Here is a 19,758-nt window from a genome sequence, read left to right as displayed (position 1 = left end):
TTTTTTTTTTTTGCGGTACGTGGGCCTCTCACCATTGTGGCCTCTCCCATTGCGGAGCACAGGCTACGGACGCGCAGGATCAGCGGCCATGGCTCATGGGCCTAGGCGCTCCGCGGCATGTGGGATCTTCCCGGACTGGGGCACGAACCCGTGTCCCCTGCATCAGCAGGCGGACTCTCAACCACTGCGCCACCAGGGAAGCCCTAATATACTTATTTTTAGTGTGCTAAATTTCATTTTTTTTTTTTTTTTTTTTGTGGTATGCGGGCCTCCCTCTGTTGTGCAAAGGTGCTGAGAATACTGAATATTCACATGCAAAAGAATGATGTTGGACCCATACTTCACACCATATATTAAAAAGTTACCTCAGAATGGATGGATCATAGACCTAAAAGAACTAAAACTGTAAAACTCTTAGAAGAAAATATGTAAATCTTCACAACCTTGGGTTATAACAAGAGGACAAACAATAAAAGAAAAATAGGTAAACTGGACTACATCAAAATTGAAAATTTTGTGCTTCAAAGAACATCATCAAGAAGTGAAAAGACAATCAACAGAATGGGAGAAAATATTTGCAAATTAGATATATAAGGGTCCAGTATCCAGAATATATAAAGAACTCTTACAATTCAACAATAAAAAGATAAATAACCTAATTTAAAATATGTGAAGAATCCAAATAGACCTTTCCCTAAAGAAAATATACATATATATTTATGTATATGTATATAAATATATATATATAGTTATGTATATGTATATATATATATCTATCTCACAGAAAAAAACAAGTACTGACAATGACGGGGGAAAATAAGAACCCTCATATGTTGCTGATGGGACTGAAAACTGGTACAGCTGCTTTAGAAAATAGTCTGGCATTTCCTCAAAAGTTTGAACACAGAGTTAACATAAGACTCAACAATTTCACTTCCTGGTAAATATGTGCAAGAGAACTGAAAACATGACATTACAAAAATTTATATGTGGAAGTTCGTAGCAGCAATATTCACAATAACAAAAATGTGGAAACAACCCAAATGTCCATCAACTGATGAACAGATAACAAAATGTGGTCCACCCATACAATGAAATGTTATTTAGCCATAAAGAGAAATGAAGTAGTGATGTGTGCCACAACATGGACAAACCTTGAAAACATAATGCTAAGTGAAAGCCAGCCACAAAAGACCACATATTCTGTGATTTGATTGAAATAAAAAAGCCAGAAGAGACAAATCCTCAGAAAAAGAAAGTAGATGAGTAGTTCCAGGAGCTGGAGGGAGAAGAGCAATGGAGAGTCACTGCTAATAGGTATGGGTTTCTTTTTGGGGTAATTAAAATATTCTGAAATTCGATAGTGGTGGCAGTCACACAACTATGTGAATATGCTAATATCTGAATTGTACTTTGAAAAATTGGATTATGTGGTATTAGAACTATATCTCAATAAAGCTGTTATTTTTTAAAACTCTATTGAGATTTTGATTTAAGCTTGCAAATCAAAGATAAATTTAAAACAAATTGACATCTTTATACAATTTTTATAATCGTGCCTCTTCATTTATTATAATATTCTATGTTCTTTGGAAACAAATTTATCCTATAATCATCTCTTGGAATTTTTTTTATTCCTGGCATTTTTAGATTTCTTTGGTCAATACTGTGACTGTCACTTTTTTCCATTACATTTTTTATTTAAGAAAGCTTTTTATTTGGGCATTGTTGATAATATATATGTGCCCTACTAGCTGGATTTTCTAGCTACCAAATATGTCATCTCTTGATGTCAGGATTTTTTTCTCTTCCTTTTAAATATTACTGGCTCAGGATTTTGTCTCTTACTGAATTACTTGAGACCTGTATAACATTGCTAAGAGTGCTGACATTAAGCATCATTTGTCTCGTTTCTGCTTCTGATAAGAACATTCTAGTTATATGCAGTGTTTGGTAGGTTTCTGGTAAATATCTCTTATCAATTTAAGGAAGTTTCCTTCTATTCCTAACTTTAAAACAATGCCAATGACTGCAGAATATTGCCAAATCCTTTTACTGCATCTAGTATAATACAGTCTTTCTTTATTAATGTACATTTCTCCTTTTGAACTAGTCTGGAAGTGCTATGACAAATATCAGTATTAATTTTACTAAACTGCTAGATTTGACTTGTTAACGATTGAATTAGAAAATTAAACTTCCCTTTTATCTGTATTTATATTCCTTTCCTTACTCCTAGATATTGTGTTTTCTCCTTTTTTCCCATTATCCTTCTTGCTAGAATTTATATATTGACTTATCAAATGTACTTTTTGTACTTAGTTTATTAATGTATTCTTTTACCTTTATTAATGCATTCCTTTTTTATTCTTTGGACTTATATTATTATTTGGTTTCCTATCTTTTAAAATTGAATATTTAATTTATGTTCCACTTTTATTATTTTCTAATAATTGCATTTTTTCTGTTTGGATTTATTCTTTAACACAAAAATTGCTAAGAAAACTATTTTTAATTTCTAAATAATTTCGTGGTGCTATTTTCAGTTGTTGTTCTTTTCTTTTATCTCACTGTGGTAAAAATATATTAATAAACAGGGAAGGTTTGAATATTTCCCGCAGGGAGAATTTGTTGAAATTTTCTTTGTAGCCATATATATAATCCATTAAAAAAATATTCTGGGACATTCCTGGTGGTGCAGTGGTTAAGAATCTGCCTGCCAATGCAGGGGACATGGGTTCGAGCCCTGGTCCGGGAAGATCCCACTTGCTGCGGAGCAACTAAGCCCGCGAGCCACAATTACTGAACCGGCATTCCACAACTACTGAAGCCTGCGCGCCTACAGCCAGTGCTCTGCAACAAGAGAAGCCACCACAATGAGAAGCCCATGCACTACAACGAAAAGTAGCCCCCACTCGCCACAAATAGAGAAAGCCTGCGAGCAGCAATAAAAACCCAACACAGCCAAAAATATAAATTAAAAAAAAATTTTTTTAATTCTATGAATACTGGAAAATAATGCATATTATCTCTGTGGGGGAAAACATTCTTGTCTATGGCTTAATTAAACTTGTCAAAATTTAAAATTCAGGGCTTCCCTGGTGGCACAGTGGTTGAGAGTCTGCCTGCCAATACAGGGGACACGGGTTCGTGCCCCGGTCTGGGAAGATCCCACATGCCGCGGAGCGGCTAGGCCCGTGAGCCATGGCCGCTGAGCCTGCGCGTCCGGAGCCTGTTCTCCGCAACGGGAGAGGCCACAACAGTGAGAGGCCTGTGTACTGCAAAAAAAAAAAAAAAAAAAAAAAAAAAAATTAAAATTCAAAGCCTGTATAAAGGTGTTACTTTAACATTTAAAAATAAGATAAGAACTACTAAAAAGATTATATATAAACAATTTTTATCATCCATCTAAAACCTCTGTGTATCTGAAAAGGCTTTAATTATAAGCAAATATATACACTGGTAATAAATTATCTCTAAAATTAATTTCCTAAATGTCTTTAAAAGACAAACTTCACTTTTAGAGATGACTGTTTCCATTATAAGTTTTTATATCAATGATAACACATTTTTCAGATGAATTACAAGAACAGTGTTTCTTCTCAGTACAAACACTATGATATTGAGTAAATGAGTATTTTACCTCAAGTTTTTCTTGCATAACAATCTTAAGAGTTTTTTACTACTGTGAGTGCTCAGGGGTAAGGGATGACCTATGGCTGCAGGCCTTCCCACATTCATTACTCTGATAAGGTTTCTCCACTGTATGTGTTTGCTTATGTTTAGTAAGGGCTGAGCTTAAGCTGAAGGATTTCCCACGTTCATTACACTGGTAGGGTTTCTCTTCTGTATGAGTTCTCTGATGTCGAATTAGTGATGTTCTATAGCAAAATAGTTTTTGACATTCATTACACTGATAGGGTTTCACACCAGAATGTATTTTTAGATGTTCAGTAAGGTGTGTACTTCGGCTGAAAGTTTTTCCACATTCCTTACAAACATAAGGTTTTTCTCCAGTGTGAGTTCTCTGGTGTTCAGTAAGATGTGCACTCCGATTAAAGGCCTTTCCACATTCATTACACTCATAGGGTTTCTCTCCAGTATGAATTCTCTGATGTTGAATGAAGGCTGGGGTATGGCTGAAGGCTTTTCCACATTCATTACATTTGTACGGTTTTTCTCCTGTGTGAGTTCTCTGATGTCGGATTAGTGATGAGCTGTGGCAAAAAACTTTCCTACATTCCTTACACTGGTAGGATTTCTCCCCAGAATGAATGCCTTGATGTTCTATAAGATGTGTGCTCCGGCTGAAGGTTTTCCCACATTCAACACATGTATATGGTTTCTTTCCAGTGTGAATTCTGTGATGCTGAGTAAGGGCTGAAATATGGCTGAAAGCCTTCCCACATTCATTACAAGGATAGGGTTTTTCTCCAGTATGTATTCTCTCATGATTTCTAAGGGATGACCTATGACTAAAGGCTTTTTCACATTCATTACACTCATAAGGTTTCTCCCCAGTATGGACTCTTTGATGTTGAATAAGGTTAGTGCTCTGACTAAAAGCTCTTCCACATTCATTACATTCATAAGGTTTCTCTCCAGTATGAATTCTCTGATGTTGAATGAAGGCTGGGTTATGGCTGAAGGCTTTTCCACATTCATTACATTTGTACGGTTTTTCTCCTGTGTGAGTTCTCTGATGTCGGATTAGTGATGAGCTGTGGCAAAAAACTTTCCTACATTCCTTACACTGGTAGGATTTCTCCCCAGAATGAATGCCTTGATGTTCTATAAGATGTGTGCTCCGGCTGAAGGTTTTCCCACATTCAACACATGCATATGGTTTCTTTCCAGTGTGAATTCTGTGATGTTGAGTAAGGGCTGAAATATGGCTGAAAACTTTTCCACATTCATTACAAGGATAGGGTTTTTCTCCAGTATGTATTCTCTCATGATTTCTAAGGGATGACCTATGACTAAAAGCTTTTTCACATTCATTACACTTATAAGGTTTCTCCCCAGTATGGACTCTTTGATGTTGAATAAGGTTAGTGCTCTGACTAAAAGCTTTTCCACATTCATTACATTCATAAGGTTTCTCTCCAGTATGTATTCTTTGATGTTGAATAAGACTAGTGTTTCGGCTGAAGGATTTACCACATAGTTTACATTTACGTTTCTCTCTCATACAAATTTTCTCAGATTCCATTAGTACTGAATTATGGGTTTACATTTAAATTGTTTCCAGAATAAGTAAGGTTTGAGGTACAAATGCATCCTTTCTTATATTTAAAATTATTTTTCATGTATAAGTTGCCTTTAAAAAAATCTATTGAAGCAGAATTATGTTTTAAGCTCCATTTGTGTCATAATTATGAGGTCTTTATCTTCTAGAAACTCTCAGTTGTTTAAAAGATTTGAGCTGAGATTTAATATTTCCCTCAAACTGTTATATTCATGATCTTCCTCTTAAATTATTTTTCCTTATAATTTAATTTTATTTGTGTTTCTCAAATTGGTTATTGAATTCCAATTCTTCTAATGTGTAGAACCATCATTTGAAAAATGTTCTAACATCATGCCATGACACTATTTGTTTTTCAGAAGCTTTCTGCTTTGGGATTAATGCTCTGACTTTGGATATAATATTCAGGATTAAGCAGAAGACAATATTTCTTCCCTCTGGAATATAAAGGGGAAAACAAAGCTCACTCATCAGTTACAGAAAAATATATAATAAAAATAAACCACTGCTGATAAAACAAAAGATTATACAGTATTGGTTCTGATTAACATGGAAGTTTAAAGAAGGAAAGGGTTAATATAGATAAGTGTAGTAAAAGAAATGACAGCATTGAGACAAAATTCATAGTATAATTAAAGATATAAAAAGTACATGACATGACAAAGAGTCAATGATACTAGTTCAAATATATGTCTTTGGAAAGCAGAGGAAAAAATAAGAAAGGAAAAATGAAATGGGATCATATAATAACAAATTCTGACCGACAGAGAAATGTCATGTAGTAGGAGAGAGAAAAATTGAAGTTTTCTGTCATAGTAGCAACACAATAAATGTGTGATGTTTTAGATGAAGTGTTTGTTAATTTCATCTAAAATGGATAATAGGGGACTTCCCTGGTGGTGCAGTGGTTAAAAATCCACCTGCTAATGCAGGGGACACGGGTTCGATCTCTGGTCCAGGAAGATCCCACATGCCGCAGACCAACTAAGCCCGTGCGTCACAACTTCTGAGCCTGTGTGCCACAACTACTGAAGCCCATGTGCCTAAAGCCCATGCTCCGCAACAAGAGAAGCCACTGAAATGAGAAACCCATGCACCACAACAAAGAGTAGCCCCCACTCATTGCAACTAGAGAAAGACCACACACAACAATGAAGACCTAATGTGGCCAAAAATAAATAAATTAAAAAACAAATAAATAAATAAAATGGATAACAGAATAAGCCTATCAAATTCAGCAAGAAAGTGTAATATAAATGACATGGGCCTGGATTAGAATAATACAAAAGAATTTAGTATAGGAGTAAATCTAAAACATAAAAAGGAAGAAACAAAAATATACTAACATTGATTATGAGGAATTTTTACAAAATGAGATTCATAAAGATACTTGGTTTCTAGCCAAGAAAGCTGGAAGTAATAGTGGTACTAATAGAGGAACTAATAGTACCAATAATAGTGGTACAAATTATAGAAATACTGAAGAAGGAAAAAGAGGCTACTTAAGAGAAATTTGGTGATTTCACTTTTTACCATATTGAGTTTAAAGTGATTTAAAGTGAAGTGGGACATTCAAGTAGCAATATACTCTAAGCATGGAAACTATGGGGAATTCAAATGAGATATGTGAGCTGAAAAAATATATCAGGGAATTAATGACATGGAAGGCCTATTTTTGAGGATATCAGAATGCATGATTCTTTGGGATAAAAAATAAACAAGTAAAATATAAACCTTAAAAGACATGCATTTGTGTTAGGGAGGAAGTGAAACTAATGAAAAAGCACTTGGAAAGAGATTAAAACAGAAAATAATCTAGCGATGTCACACAAGCAAAGACAAAATATCAAATGCAGCTGAAAGTTTGAATATGGAAAGGATTAAGAACAGATTTCTATCAAGAAAGAATTCAAGATTCAGGGGTCTCTTCAAAATAATTTTGATAGAAAAATAGATGATAAGAGTCTAACTTCAAAGATTAAAGTTGAATAGAATTGAGGCTGTTAGGTACAAGTATGAAAAGTTTGATAATGAAAGCAGAGAATAAAATTAAAAGGTAAATAAAAGAGCATCGTTACAGAAGATGTTCTTTCAAAAGTAAGGAAAACTTTTTTTTTAAATAAATTTATTTATTTTATTTATTTATTTTTGGCTGTGTTGGGTCTTTGTTGCTGCACATGGGCTTTCTCTAGTTGCGGTGAGTGGGGGCTACTCTTCATTGTGGTGCGCGGGCTTCTCATTGCGGTGGCTTCTCTTGCTGTGAAGCACAGGCTCTAGGCACGTGGGCTTCAGTAGTTGTGGCACGCGGGATCAGAAGTTGTGGCTTGCGGGCTCTAGAGCACAGGCTCAGTAGTTGTGGTGCGTGGGCTTAGCTGCTCCATGGCATATGGGATCTTCCTGGACCAGGGATCAAACCCATGTCCCCTGCATTGGCAGGCGGATTCTCAACCACTGTGCTACCAGGGAAGCCCAGAAAAACTTTTGATATCTAAAATTCGAAGAGGGAGACACTGAATTATGAAATAATCATTAAATCAAGGTCCTAAAACAAGTAGAAAATAATGGAGTCTGGGGTACAAATAGAGAGATTCATTAATAAATTAAAGAGGGTCATCCCTTCCTCTGAGATCACAAAGATATGTGAGAAGATGGATAAAGATATGTAGAAATGAAGTGGAATGTTGCTCCCACTAGGTGAACTCTGTTTTATACACAGATAAGAGGGGGCTCTGCACAGTGGACACTAACCAGCATTTCCAAATCTACCACCTAGTACCAATATCATTGGTACCACCACCACAATGGACAGATGAACTATTATTTACAAGGATTTCTCACGACTTGCTTGTTAGTTATCTGATTCTTTCTTGGCTAAGTATCTTGTGACATTTCTCCATTTTATCCTCTGTTATCTATTAATATGGTTCTTCCTACTTAGAACATAATATCTGATTTGAAAAGCTGATGCTCGGAATCTTGGTGAAGGATATGGGCTTGGGTGTTTATGATGGATCTCAAAATTGTGTCCTACGTTATCTTCAGGAACTATGAAATATAGGAATGTTGATGCTGCTAAGGCAACATAAAGTTATCTACGTACAGTGTTTTGAAGAAAAGAGCAATCACCTGTTTAATAATAAAAGAAATATCTTGTCTCCATGCACAAAATTTTAAGATCTCTGGTCCCTAAACTCAAAGCCCAGCTCAGATAAACACTTGTAAATCCCATAAAGCCACACATTTTGACGTTTGAGGAAAAAGTCATGGCAGTCTCTAGTAATTACAAAGCTATACTTAACCCATGAGACAAGGCTCCTGCAGCTGTTATCACTCATAGTATCTGACAATGGTTTGATTCTTTTCATTACCACAAGGTAAAGTCCACTGGCACACTTTTCAATGCCACTGGTTCCCAGAAAAGCAAACAAATACCTTCTAAGGGGTCATTCATGCAACTACTTATGAAAGAAAGAGTAAAGCTAACAACTCAAAATGACAAAGTAGAGGGCTAGGAAGTTGTTCAAAGAGAGTTCAGGGTTCTAAAGTTCTAAATTCAGGAGTGGCCAAAAGTACTTATTTGGTGCCTACTATGTAACTGTTGAGAGTATACAGAAGCAATTCTTAAGTTTCCCTACAAAAACACTGAAAATAAGAAATTATCTATCTATCTATCTATCAACTATAAAAGATCAATCAAAAGTAAAGTGATGGAAACAGAACATAGAAAAAAGAGATGTTAGAGATACAAAAAACGGTAGGCTCCTCCTATTCACACAAAACCTGGAAGAAAAGAGACTAGCACAAAATACTAGCTAGATCTGTTTATCTCAGTAAGCAGGGAGAGTTTATTGTGGGGCTAGAACTAATATGATAACTTTATCTAAGAGCTTTACATATTTGCATCACACCATTAACTCCCTTTGGTATAACTGCACACTTGCCAAGCAAAATTAGGATTAGAATTTTGTTTCCTTTTTTTTTTCTTTCTTGCCAGACAACATAAAAATATGAATTCCTTGGTAGTTCTGGATCTCAGTGTAATATAAATCCACTTTCCATTTAACTCATCAGTCACTTGTAAACTTACATGGTTAAATCGATCTCTACACTAACTTTAAGTTTCTGAAACTGCAAATATGAGGATCAGACCATAGATTATACGGAATTCACCAAGGTAAGTGCCACAGTGAGATACCTCAGATGTCAAGCAGCTAATCAACTTACCCAGAAAACGCTGATATCACTGTCTGTCATATTTCACACTGCAATATAACTTCCCTTGTGCTACCCTCTTTAGGTAATAGGACAGATAAAACAGATACAAGATTTTATATTAAAAGATATGTCCTCTATTTGGAAAGAAAAGTTTAATGAAGACTTGGGAGGAGCTTGAAAACAAAACAGGCAAAAGAAAGCTCTAGAGGAGTAATAAACTGACACTGAGGATATACAGCCACTTTTCACCTAGAGGACCTAAATTCTTAACAATTCTGGCTGAGAATCCAAGATTGATGCCTCACAGAAGGCCACTCAAGAAGGGCAAAGGAACCAGTATAAATGTTGGCATTTACAACTGGCTAAAGTAACGTTAGGGATGGAAGGGGCCTCAAACACATGACCAAATTCTTCTTCTTCTTTTTTTTTTTTTTTTTTTTTTTTTTGCCACGGCATGTGGCATGCGAGATCTTAATTCCCCGAGCAGGGATCAAACCCACGCCCCATTCAGTGGAAGCACAGAGTCTTAACTACTGGACCACCAGGGAAGTCCCGACATGACCAGATTCTTCCCAAAGAATCTGAATTTTTAAGCTATATGGGGTGGGGCTCTGGAGAGCTAGGCTGAAAACCTCTGAATGTCAGAAGTAAATCTCTCACAATTTTTCAGGACTGAGGAGACAAAGAGCTGCCACATTTTCAATTGAGTGCCCAGGAGGGCCACATCCTAGGAAAAGAAGCAACCAAGAGGTAAAATAAATCTTATCAAAACTGCAATCCAGGGCTTCCCTGGTGGTGCAGTGGTTGCGCGTCCGCCTGCCGACACAGGGGAACCGGGTTCGCGCCCCGGTCTGGGAGGATCCCACATGCCGCGGAGCGGCTGGGCCCGTGAGCCATGGCCGCTGGGCCTGCGCGTCCGGAGCCTGTGCTCCGCAACGGGAGCGGCCACAACAGAGGGAGGACCGCATACCACAAAAAAAAAAAAAAAAAAACAAAAAAACTGCAATCCAGCACTAACTCAGATTGGCTGAGATGATCCTATCTACTTTAAAGAGAAAAAAAGAGAACACTTCCTGGTGAAATATGATATCAGCTTGAACCTCTATGGTGCTTTTATCATGACAACAAGTACATAATCAAAACTTAGTAAACAGGGCTTCCCTGGTGGCGCAGTGGTTAAGAATCTGCCTGCCAATGCAAGGGACATGGGTTCGAGCTCTGACCCAGGAAGATCCCACATGCCGTGGAGCAACTAAGCCCGCGAGCCACAACTACTGAGCTGGCACTCCACAACTACTGAAGCCCGCATGTCTAGAGCCCATGCTCCGCAAGAAGAGAAGCCACCGCAGTGAGAAGCCCGCACACCACAATGAAGAGTAGCCCCCACTTGCCGCAATTAGAAAAAGCCCGTGTGCAGCAATGAAGACCCAACACAGCCAAAAAATTAATTAATTAATTAATTAATTAATTAAAAAAGAAAAGGAAACAAAGGTGGATCTATTAAAAAAAACAACACTTAGTAAACATACAAAGTGTTAGTACCACTGACCAAATATCAAGAGAAAACAAAATAGAATGATAGACAAAGTAGAAAAAAGAATGAAAAAGTTTAACAGCAATTTGGAATCAACAAAAAGGAATCAAATAAGCATTTAGAACAGAATACCTGAAATTAAGAACTCAATTGGATGGGTAAAACAACAGATTGGGCTAAGGGAAAGATCAATAAAAATAAGCAAATTGAAGAACAGAGGTTTAAAAAAAGACTAATGATAATTTTAAAAAGGATTAGAAAATATAGCCAAGAGGAGTTTAAAAAGACATGATGACTAAACATAACATGGTATCTTGGACAGGATCTTAGAACTGAAAAAAGACATTAGGTTAAAAACTGAGTTAATGTGAATAAAGTGCAGCCTTTAGTTGATAATAATGTATCAACCTTCATTCATTAATTGTGACAATGTACCAAACTAATGTAAGATGTTAATTGGGAAAACTAGCTGTGAAATTAGGGAACACTGTACCATCTTTGCAACTTTTTTGTAAATCTAAAACTATTGTAAAATAAAAAGTTTATCAAAGAAAACAAAAAGTTATCCCATTGTATTTCAGTTAATCTCCTGTTTCACCACAACAATTTTCCTATAACTTATGTTTTTCTTTTGACCATGATTTAGTCTTATTTTATGTTTTATTTCCTGATGATGCAGTTTACATAGTTCTTTTCACATATCTTTTCATATAAGCTTATCTCTTTTAAAAAAAGGATTAGAGAGAATTCCATAGCAGTCTAGTGATTAGGACTCCAGCTTTCACTCATGGGCCCCAGGTTTGATCCCTCGTAGGGGAGCTAAGATCTCACAGGCACCAATAAAAAAAAGGATTGGAGCATAAGGGACCTATGAGATTTACTCAAGAGGTTTAACATGCGTATAACAGCAGTCTCAAAACAAGAGGAGAGAATAGAAATAACACAATAATTGAAGGAACAGGATGGAAGATATTCCCAACTGATGAGTTATAGATTCAAGAAGTCCCAAACCATAAGGAAGCTAAATTTAAAGAAAAGCACACCCAAGGATATCATAGCCAAATTCTAAAATCAGAGGCAGAGAACAACCTTAAAAGCAGTTTAAGAAACAGGCACAGTAACTTCAAAGCAGCAACACTGCTGACTCTCAACAGTTGAAGAGAATCAACTGAAAAATCCATGTTTTGGGGTGAAAAGCACTCAATACTTTAAAGATGCTAGTTCTCTCCTGTTATGAGTTAAATGTGTCCCCCACTCCAAAAAATTATATATATATATATATACACACACACGTACATATATATGTACACACATGTACATATATATGTACACACATGTACATATATATGTACACACATGTACATATACACACACACACACACATACATACATATATATATCTCCTTACTCCTAGTACCTCAGAATGTGACCTTATTTAGAAATGGGGTCACTGCAGATATAAGTTAAGATGAAGTCACACTGTAGTAGGGTAGGCCCCAATCTAATATGACTGGTGTCCTTATAAGAAGATGATCATGCAAAAACACAGAGAAACACAGGGAGAATACTGTGTGATGATAAAATTACGCTGCTGTAAGCCAAGTAATGCCAAAGACTGCCTGCAAACCGCCAGAAGCTAGGAAGGATTCCCTTACAGGTTACAGAGGCAGCATGGCCTTGCCAACACCTTGATTTCAGACTTCTAGTCCCCAGAACTGTGAGACAATACATTTCCATTGCTTTAAGCAACCCAGTTTGTGGTACTTTGTTACAGCAGCCCTATGAAACTAATATGCCCCCAACTTAATATATATATAACACATATTTTTGAAAAAGAAAAAATATGCATATGAGGGGAGATTTGTCCATACTAGGTAACAAAACATACAGCTACGTTAATTAAAACATTGTATTACTGAAACAAGGATAGACTGAAGGAATAATAAAACAGAACAGACTCTAGAAATAGGCCCATTATTTATAGGGACTTAATATATGTTAAACAGGGCATTTTGAATATTTGGGGAAAGATGGAAATTCAACAAATGATTTGGGACACCTGGCTTACCAATCTAGGGAAAAATATAAACGTACCACTGCTACCTTATAAAAATAAATTATAATTGCAATAGACATTAGGAATAAGTTTATAAAACAACCAGGAAAATATCAGAAGAATATTTTTATAATCTTCTATGAGAAAGTCCTTAAAAATATATAAAACCTGGAGGTTATATAGGAAAAAGCTCTCAGATTTGACTACACAAATATACAAGGCAATCAACAAAATTAAAAGAGAAAAGTCATACTGGGCATAAATATTTGCAACTAATAAAACAGAAGAGATAATTAGTTATACAGAGTTCCTACAAGTCAGTTAAGAAAACATAATGCAATACAAATATGGGCAAATGATATGAACAGGAAATTTACAAAAGAAACACCAATGACCAACATATAACAAAATTTTCAACCTCACTTTTAATCATGGAAATGCAAAGTAAAATATGTTTCAAACATCAAATTGGCAAAAATGTTAAAAGCATATAATATCCAGTGCTGTTTAAGTATGTGGGGAAATAGGTGCTAAGCCAAAATAGCCTTTGTAAGGGGAGGAGATCTTTCCCGGAAAGGACACTTATTTATATGTATTACAGTCACATTACAATCATACCAGGTTCATGATAATAATTTATTCTTATTTAAATTATATATATTAATAATAATTATGTTACCTGCAAAAATTAACTCACAGCACCTTATATTTCCCCAATTACTACAGTCATTATACTTCAATGTTCTACTTCCAATGTCTTGTCTTCCTTCCTTAGACTGTAAGTTTCTTGAGGACAGTTATACTAACTGATATACTCTTTTGTCCTCAGGGCCACACACAGAATCTGGCATATATTACATAACTAATAAGTATTTCTTGAACTAGTGAATGTATAAAGTTTTCTCTTGATTCCCAATCAAGTGGTCTTTGTACTACAGCATGCTGATAGTTACCTGCTATCTTAAAGAAGTGGGATTCAAGACTATTTTTTTCTATGTCTTAACATTGTATAAAAGTATCCAGACTGCCTCACGATATTGCTATAAAGTTCAGAACTGGGTAGGCTTTAGGATCCTGAAATATCATTTAATCGGTCCCCCTTCCTCTATGTAGACCTATCTCCAGCTAAACCACTATTAGTTACATTTTTCGATTCAAGATTTTTGAATGTCTTCTAACTGCAAAGCAAAGTTAGAGTTAATGTTTCCTGTGGTCAGCTCTTACAGTTCTGGGCGAGGACTATGACCAGTTCCTTGCGGTTTTTTTTAATCCCCATGTACTTAGTAGAGTGCCCCTCACACAGTAGCTGTTTTAATGCATACTCGCTGATGAATAGTCTATAAACTGATATTCACTCCTTTATCAGTTTAGGTTCTGGAAGCCTGCCTATCAGAATTCTAAGCTGTATTTCTGCTGTTGTTGCTGAATCTGTGGCTTCTGGATATGAGTTGCCAGACAGAACCCATGAATACCCCCAAAAATGTGATTCTAGACCCTGTCTTTCTTACTTTCTGGTACACTGGCGACCTGGCATCTGTTATTAAAAACGCCCTGTGGTTACTATGCTCTCAACTCATAACGACCCCAGCAATCAATTAGGCAAAGACGGGTGACTGTGCATTAGCCAATCCTTCAGACCATCCAACTGTGAATTCTTTGCTTTTTCAAGGCTGACTCTGATGCTGTTAGAGCAGTAAAGACAAGAAGATGAACACAAGGACCAGATGCTAGAGGCTTCTGCTTTCTAAACCTCACAACTGATGTCATAATGTCAGAGTATTTGAGCTAGAAAGAGGCTCAGGAAATATGAAGGTTAATTTCCTTAGTTTCTCCAAGATGTGCAATTGAAGGCAACAGTCACAAGAGACTTGCTTAGGTCACACAGTTAGCCACTGGCGGGCTAGGACTACAGCCTCTACCCTATTCTTGAGTTCAATATTATTTCTCTCCACTTAAAAATAATCCAAACACTATTTCTGAAAAGAAAATGAAAAGGATGGCTCAAAGAATAATTTTGAATTATTAACCAAATTCATAGAGGGAAAAAAATGATTTTTAAGTCATTGGTTCAGAATTCCATAGAGAGATTTTATTAAAAGAACAATGAGCCATTCAAATCACTCTGAGTCTTTAGAAAGACATGAATACATTATAAATTAAATGTTTAGGGACTTCCCTTTATTTACTTTAAATAAACTAAAATTTATTTAATAAATAAACTTATTTATTTATTAAAAATAATAAATAAATAAATGTTTAGCTAATGATTATCACGATAATGTATTAGCTTTTAATCAAATAGGTAGATAACTATAAACATTTAAAATGGAAAGCCTCGTGGTTGACAAATGCAATTTACTGTTTGTAAAGCAAATTTATATTCACTAATGACACTGGACTATGTATACAATTGAAGTGAGATCAAGATACATTTAAATGATCTAAACCCAGGTTGAACATATACATACCAGAGCTTTGAGAATTGGCTAAGATGTCTTTTCTTAACATTCTAAGTTTAAAGTACACTAAACTGAAAATGAGACAGGATCTTGGAAAGCGGTGAGGAATAGAACAATAGGAAGAGATATTTATGAAAAGGAAGGAAATCCTGTGTGTTTAATTCTCTTCCAATGAGGTTATAGTTAAACGTTTAATAGAAGCTCCCTTGTAATGGAAGAATGATAAAGGCATAACGTATGTGTAAAGATTTCTTCCAAAGCAAATTAGTGTTGATGGATATTAGGTCATTTATAATTTTTAAAAATCAGCACTTCATATTTGAATTTTTCTATTTTTCTGGAAAAATTAATGCTGTCCATATACCCAAATAAACAAAAAATATATATAAATGACAGACCAGGAATTTTGCCCAATGATTACCCTAGGCACTGTCCTGGGTAGGTGAGAGGAAGTGGAATCTAATACACAAGTAACATTTAATTGGATATAAATTAGAGCACAGACCTTTTCTCTATAGTAACAGAAGGGAGGACAGACTCTACGGAAATGTTCCCAGGAAGGCTGGTGGATGTGGTGGTAACTTTGGAAGTTTTTTTCTGCTTGTTCTCTTCTCTCAGTGAAATAGAAAGCAGGATCATCACTGAGAGTGAAGGTGGGGGAGGGGTTGAAGGTCTGATGTGAGTGAAGTGTCAGATGGTTCCCTTAAACAGCAGGAGAGCGAAGGGAATGAGGAAATCATCTTTCACCTGGATTATTGCCTTAGCTTCCTAACCAGTGTCCCTAGTCTCCTCTTGATCCCCTACAGTCTGTTTTCAACAGAGCATCCAAAATGATTCCTTTAAAATATAAGTCAAATAATGTCACTTCTCTCCTCAAAATCCTCCTGTGAAAATTGGTAAATTGTATGTAAATTACACCTCAGTAGCGCTGACTAAACAATAACAACTACAACCACCTCCCTATGGCTTCCCTTTTCACTCAGAGTAAAAGCCAATCTCCTCCAAGTTGCCTGCACAGCCCTGTGTGATCTGGACCCCTCCTACCTCTGTCATCTCAACCTCTACTATGCTATGTCTTCACTCCTCTGTCCACAATGGCCTCTTTGATGCTCTCCACACAGGTTAAGGACATTTGCACCTCAGGGCCTTTAGCATTTGCTGTTTCCTCTCTCTGGGAACTTTTCCCCTCCCAGATATCTGCAAGGCTCACATCCTCATTTTCTTCAAGTCTTTATTCAATGTCACACTATTAGAGAAGCCTTCCCTGACCCCATATATGAAAAAGAAGCTGTCCCAGGCCCTCCCTAACATCACTACTATGGTGCAGTTGCCTCCACCAGCCACCATCTGACACACTGTATATTGTTTATTGTCTGTGTGCTCATCCTAGACTGTCAGTTCCATGTAGGCGGGGACTTTGCTTTACTCACTGGAGGTATCACCAGTGCCTCAAACATTACCTGGCTTTTGCCTTTAACTAATATTTATTCAATGAATGAAAAAGAAAATCTTTCCTCCCTCTGGGCACAGAGATATTTCAGGAAAGAAAAAAAAAAAGCCAAGTTGATTCACTTGTATGTTTTATGTGTACAAATTTGCCAAATAGGCTCAAGAAAATATGCTATCTGGAGTTAAGTGTGAGATGGGAGATTCTGCTGTTTCTTCAGTCTCAATTCTCACAATGCTCTCATAAATGAGCATTTTGCCAGGGTAAGAGTTATCTTAATGTTTAAAGAATATATTTTGGTACATTTATACATACATTACTGCATGGTTATATACACATAACATGTACATATAAATTATAAGCAATATAAGAGAATTTCAAGGGCTATTTAACTGCATGTGATTTTTCAAACTGCAGATGTTAACTTTAGAAATTAAACCCAGCAAGGTAAATACAAAAGGCTTGAAAAGTTTTGCTCACCAAAGACATGTAATCAGGGGCCAATGGTCAGGTCCTCCTTCTTAATTCCATCTTATCCAATCAAGTAGAGACTTAAGAAAACAGAGCTGCAAAAGAAAAGGGGCCCTCAGAAATCAGGATTGCTTTATGGAACCCCTATCTAACCACCTGGATTTAACCCAAACCCTCCCTAAAAATAAGGTCAGAATGAGTCTAGGAACAAATTCTTCCCTGCAGAGTACAAAGGGAAAGGCCACTGACATTGCTGTCTGGGGCTCTGACACCGTCACTATATTCTCAGCAGTGTCTAGGGGCATGGCTCCAATCTTGCGATCCAAACACAGGGTTAACTCCAAAGCTCTGGCCCTCTCAAGATGGGTGATATCTACTACATTAGTCCTCTCCCGTTTATTAATAAAAATAGTAACATTTGCAAAGCATTTTAAGTTGTTGAAAGCTCATTCACAAATGCCATCTCAATGAACAACAATCAACAGCTCTTCATTGCGCACAGAAAGTAGGGAATCATTCCCACAGCTCTTTACAGAAGAGGCTTCAGGAATTCACCAAACCAAAACAAACAAAAAACTACCTCTAGGCGAGGTGCATTTCATATAAAAGAGCAAAGAACTGGATGTCCGGAGCCCTAAATTCTAGGGCCACTAAGTTCCTAGATCAGTTTTCCTGCAATTTCCTGCCAAAGTCCAGGATGCCCGCCCCTCCCATCCGGGTATTTATCTGTCCGATCGATTCCATTACTGCCAAAGCCCCCAGCTCTGTCCTCAACATTTCCCACCCCCCCACCCATAAGTGAGAGCCCAAATTCTTGGCCCTTAAGGCGGGGAGGCACAGCTAGGGCTCTGCCTCCCTCTAACCCAGAGACAGCCCTAGACCCACATAACCCCGATTCGGAGTACAGGTCACTACTCCGCACTCGACTCCAACGAGAACCAAACACCAACCCCTATGCCCTAATCTCCGCCTTTCGCCGCACCCCCTGGCCCCAAACCAAGCCCGACCAAAGCATTCTCTCACGCCCCTTCAGCCCCGCCTCATCCCTGGGGTGGGGACGTTATTCCGAAGCTGAGTCCTCCCTAACTCCCACCCGCGTGCACAAGTCGGGTTAAAAACGAGCTCACCAGCTCCACCGAAAAATAAAGGACGCTTTCGGAACCCGCAAGCCAACAAATGCGCATGCGCCCTCAGCTGCCTAGAACTACATTTTCCAGCACCCTCCGCAAAGGCGGGGCGTCTGCGCGCAGTGTCACAGTGTCGCTTATTGGGCTTGGGAGTTGCCTTTCCAAATCCTTACAAGTTGCGAACGTGCGTTGCTCCTGTGTTATTTAAATGGAAAAAAGGGGAAAAAAAGTTTTTCCTTTCGGTAAAGAAAAAAGGAGTCTAAAGGGATACACGTTTTTCGTTAACAAACTTTTTCCCTCTTAAAAGTAACGCCTGGGGCTTCCCTGGTGGCGCAGTGGTTGCGCGTCCGCCTGCCGATGCAGGGGAACCGGGTTCGCGCCCCGGTCTGGGAGGATCCCACATGCCGCGGAGCGGCTGGGCCCGTGGGCCATGGCCGCTGGGCCTGCGCGTCCGGAGCCTGTGCCCCGGAACGGGAGAGGCCACAACAGAGGGAGGCCCGCATACCACAAAAAAAAAAAAAAAAAAAAAGTAACGCCTATTCATTATATCAATAGATTATTTATAAATAACCGTTTATTCAACAGGAAGGCAAAAAAGGACAGGGAAAAAAAAAAAAACCCACCCAAACTAGATGGAATTCCATGACAGAGACATAATCACTATTAACCCTGTGGTGCATATATATCATTCTAATATTAAATCTCTCTGACAGCCTCATTCTTCCTTATGGAGAGAGAGACAGAGATTGACTGCTACCAAGAATGAGGCCATTTGTTTATTTTTGGTTTTATTTCCATTTCTCTAGGAGGTGGCCTAATGAAACTTAAAAGCATTTGCACAGCAAAGGAAACCATAAACAAGACAAAAAGACAACTCTCAGAATTGGAGAAAATATTTGCAAATGAAGCAAAGCCAGGACATGGAAGCAACCTAAGTGTCCATTAACAGATGAATGGATAAAGAAGATGTGGCACATATATACAATGGAATATTACTCAGCCATAAAAAGAAATGAAATTGAATTATTTGTAGTGAGGTGGATGGACCTAGAGTCTGTCATACAGAGTGAAGTATGTCATAAAGAGAAAAACAAATACCGTATGCTAACACATATACATGGAATCCAAGGGAAAAAAACAAAAAGGTCATGAAGAACCTAAGGGTAAGATGGGAATAAGGATGCAGACCTGCTAGAGAATG

General features: G+C 37.4%; 1 protein-coding gene and 1 long non-coding RNA gene across 2 annotated transcripts in view; both read right to left on the bottom strand.

Moving 5' to 3' along the window:
* Window positions 1-3,682: 3,682 nt before the first annotated feature.
* The window catches only part of LOC102984471 (zinc finger protein 420-like), a 46,216-nt gene continuing 30,140 nt past the window's right edge, over window positions 3,683-19,758 (bottom strand). Inside the window, exon 5 of the mRNA XM_028494295.2 lies at window positions 3,683-5,166. Coding sequence (XP_028350096.1) covers window positions 3,683-5,166 — 1,484 coding nt within the window. The remainder of the gene's footprint in view (window positions 5,167-19,758) is intronic.
* On the bottom strand, window positions 7,404-18,122 carry LOC129392397 (uncharacterized). Its single transcript, XR_008618170.1, has 3 exons — window positions 18,011-18,122; window positions 17,440-17,525; window positions 7,404-7,736 (listed from the first exon to the last, which is right to left on the bottom strand). It is a non-coding gene; the product is annotated as an uncharacterized lncRNA (long non-coding RNA).

Source organism: Physeter macrocephalus, chromosome 9 (genome assembly GCF_002837175.3).
Source record: "Physeter macrocephalus isolate SW-GA chromosome 9, ASM283717v5, whole genome shotgun sequence".
NCBI lineage: Eukaryota > Metazoa > Chordata > Mammalia > Artiodactyla > Physeteridae > Physeter > Physeter macrocephalus.
Note: the sequence above shows the minus strand (reverse complement) of the source record. Positions and strands in the feature narration are given on the sequence as shown.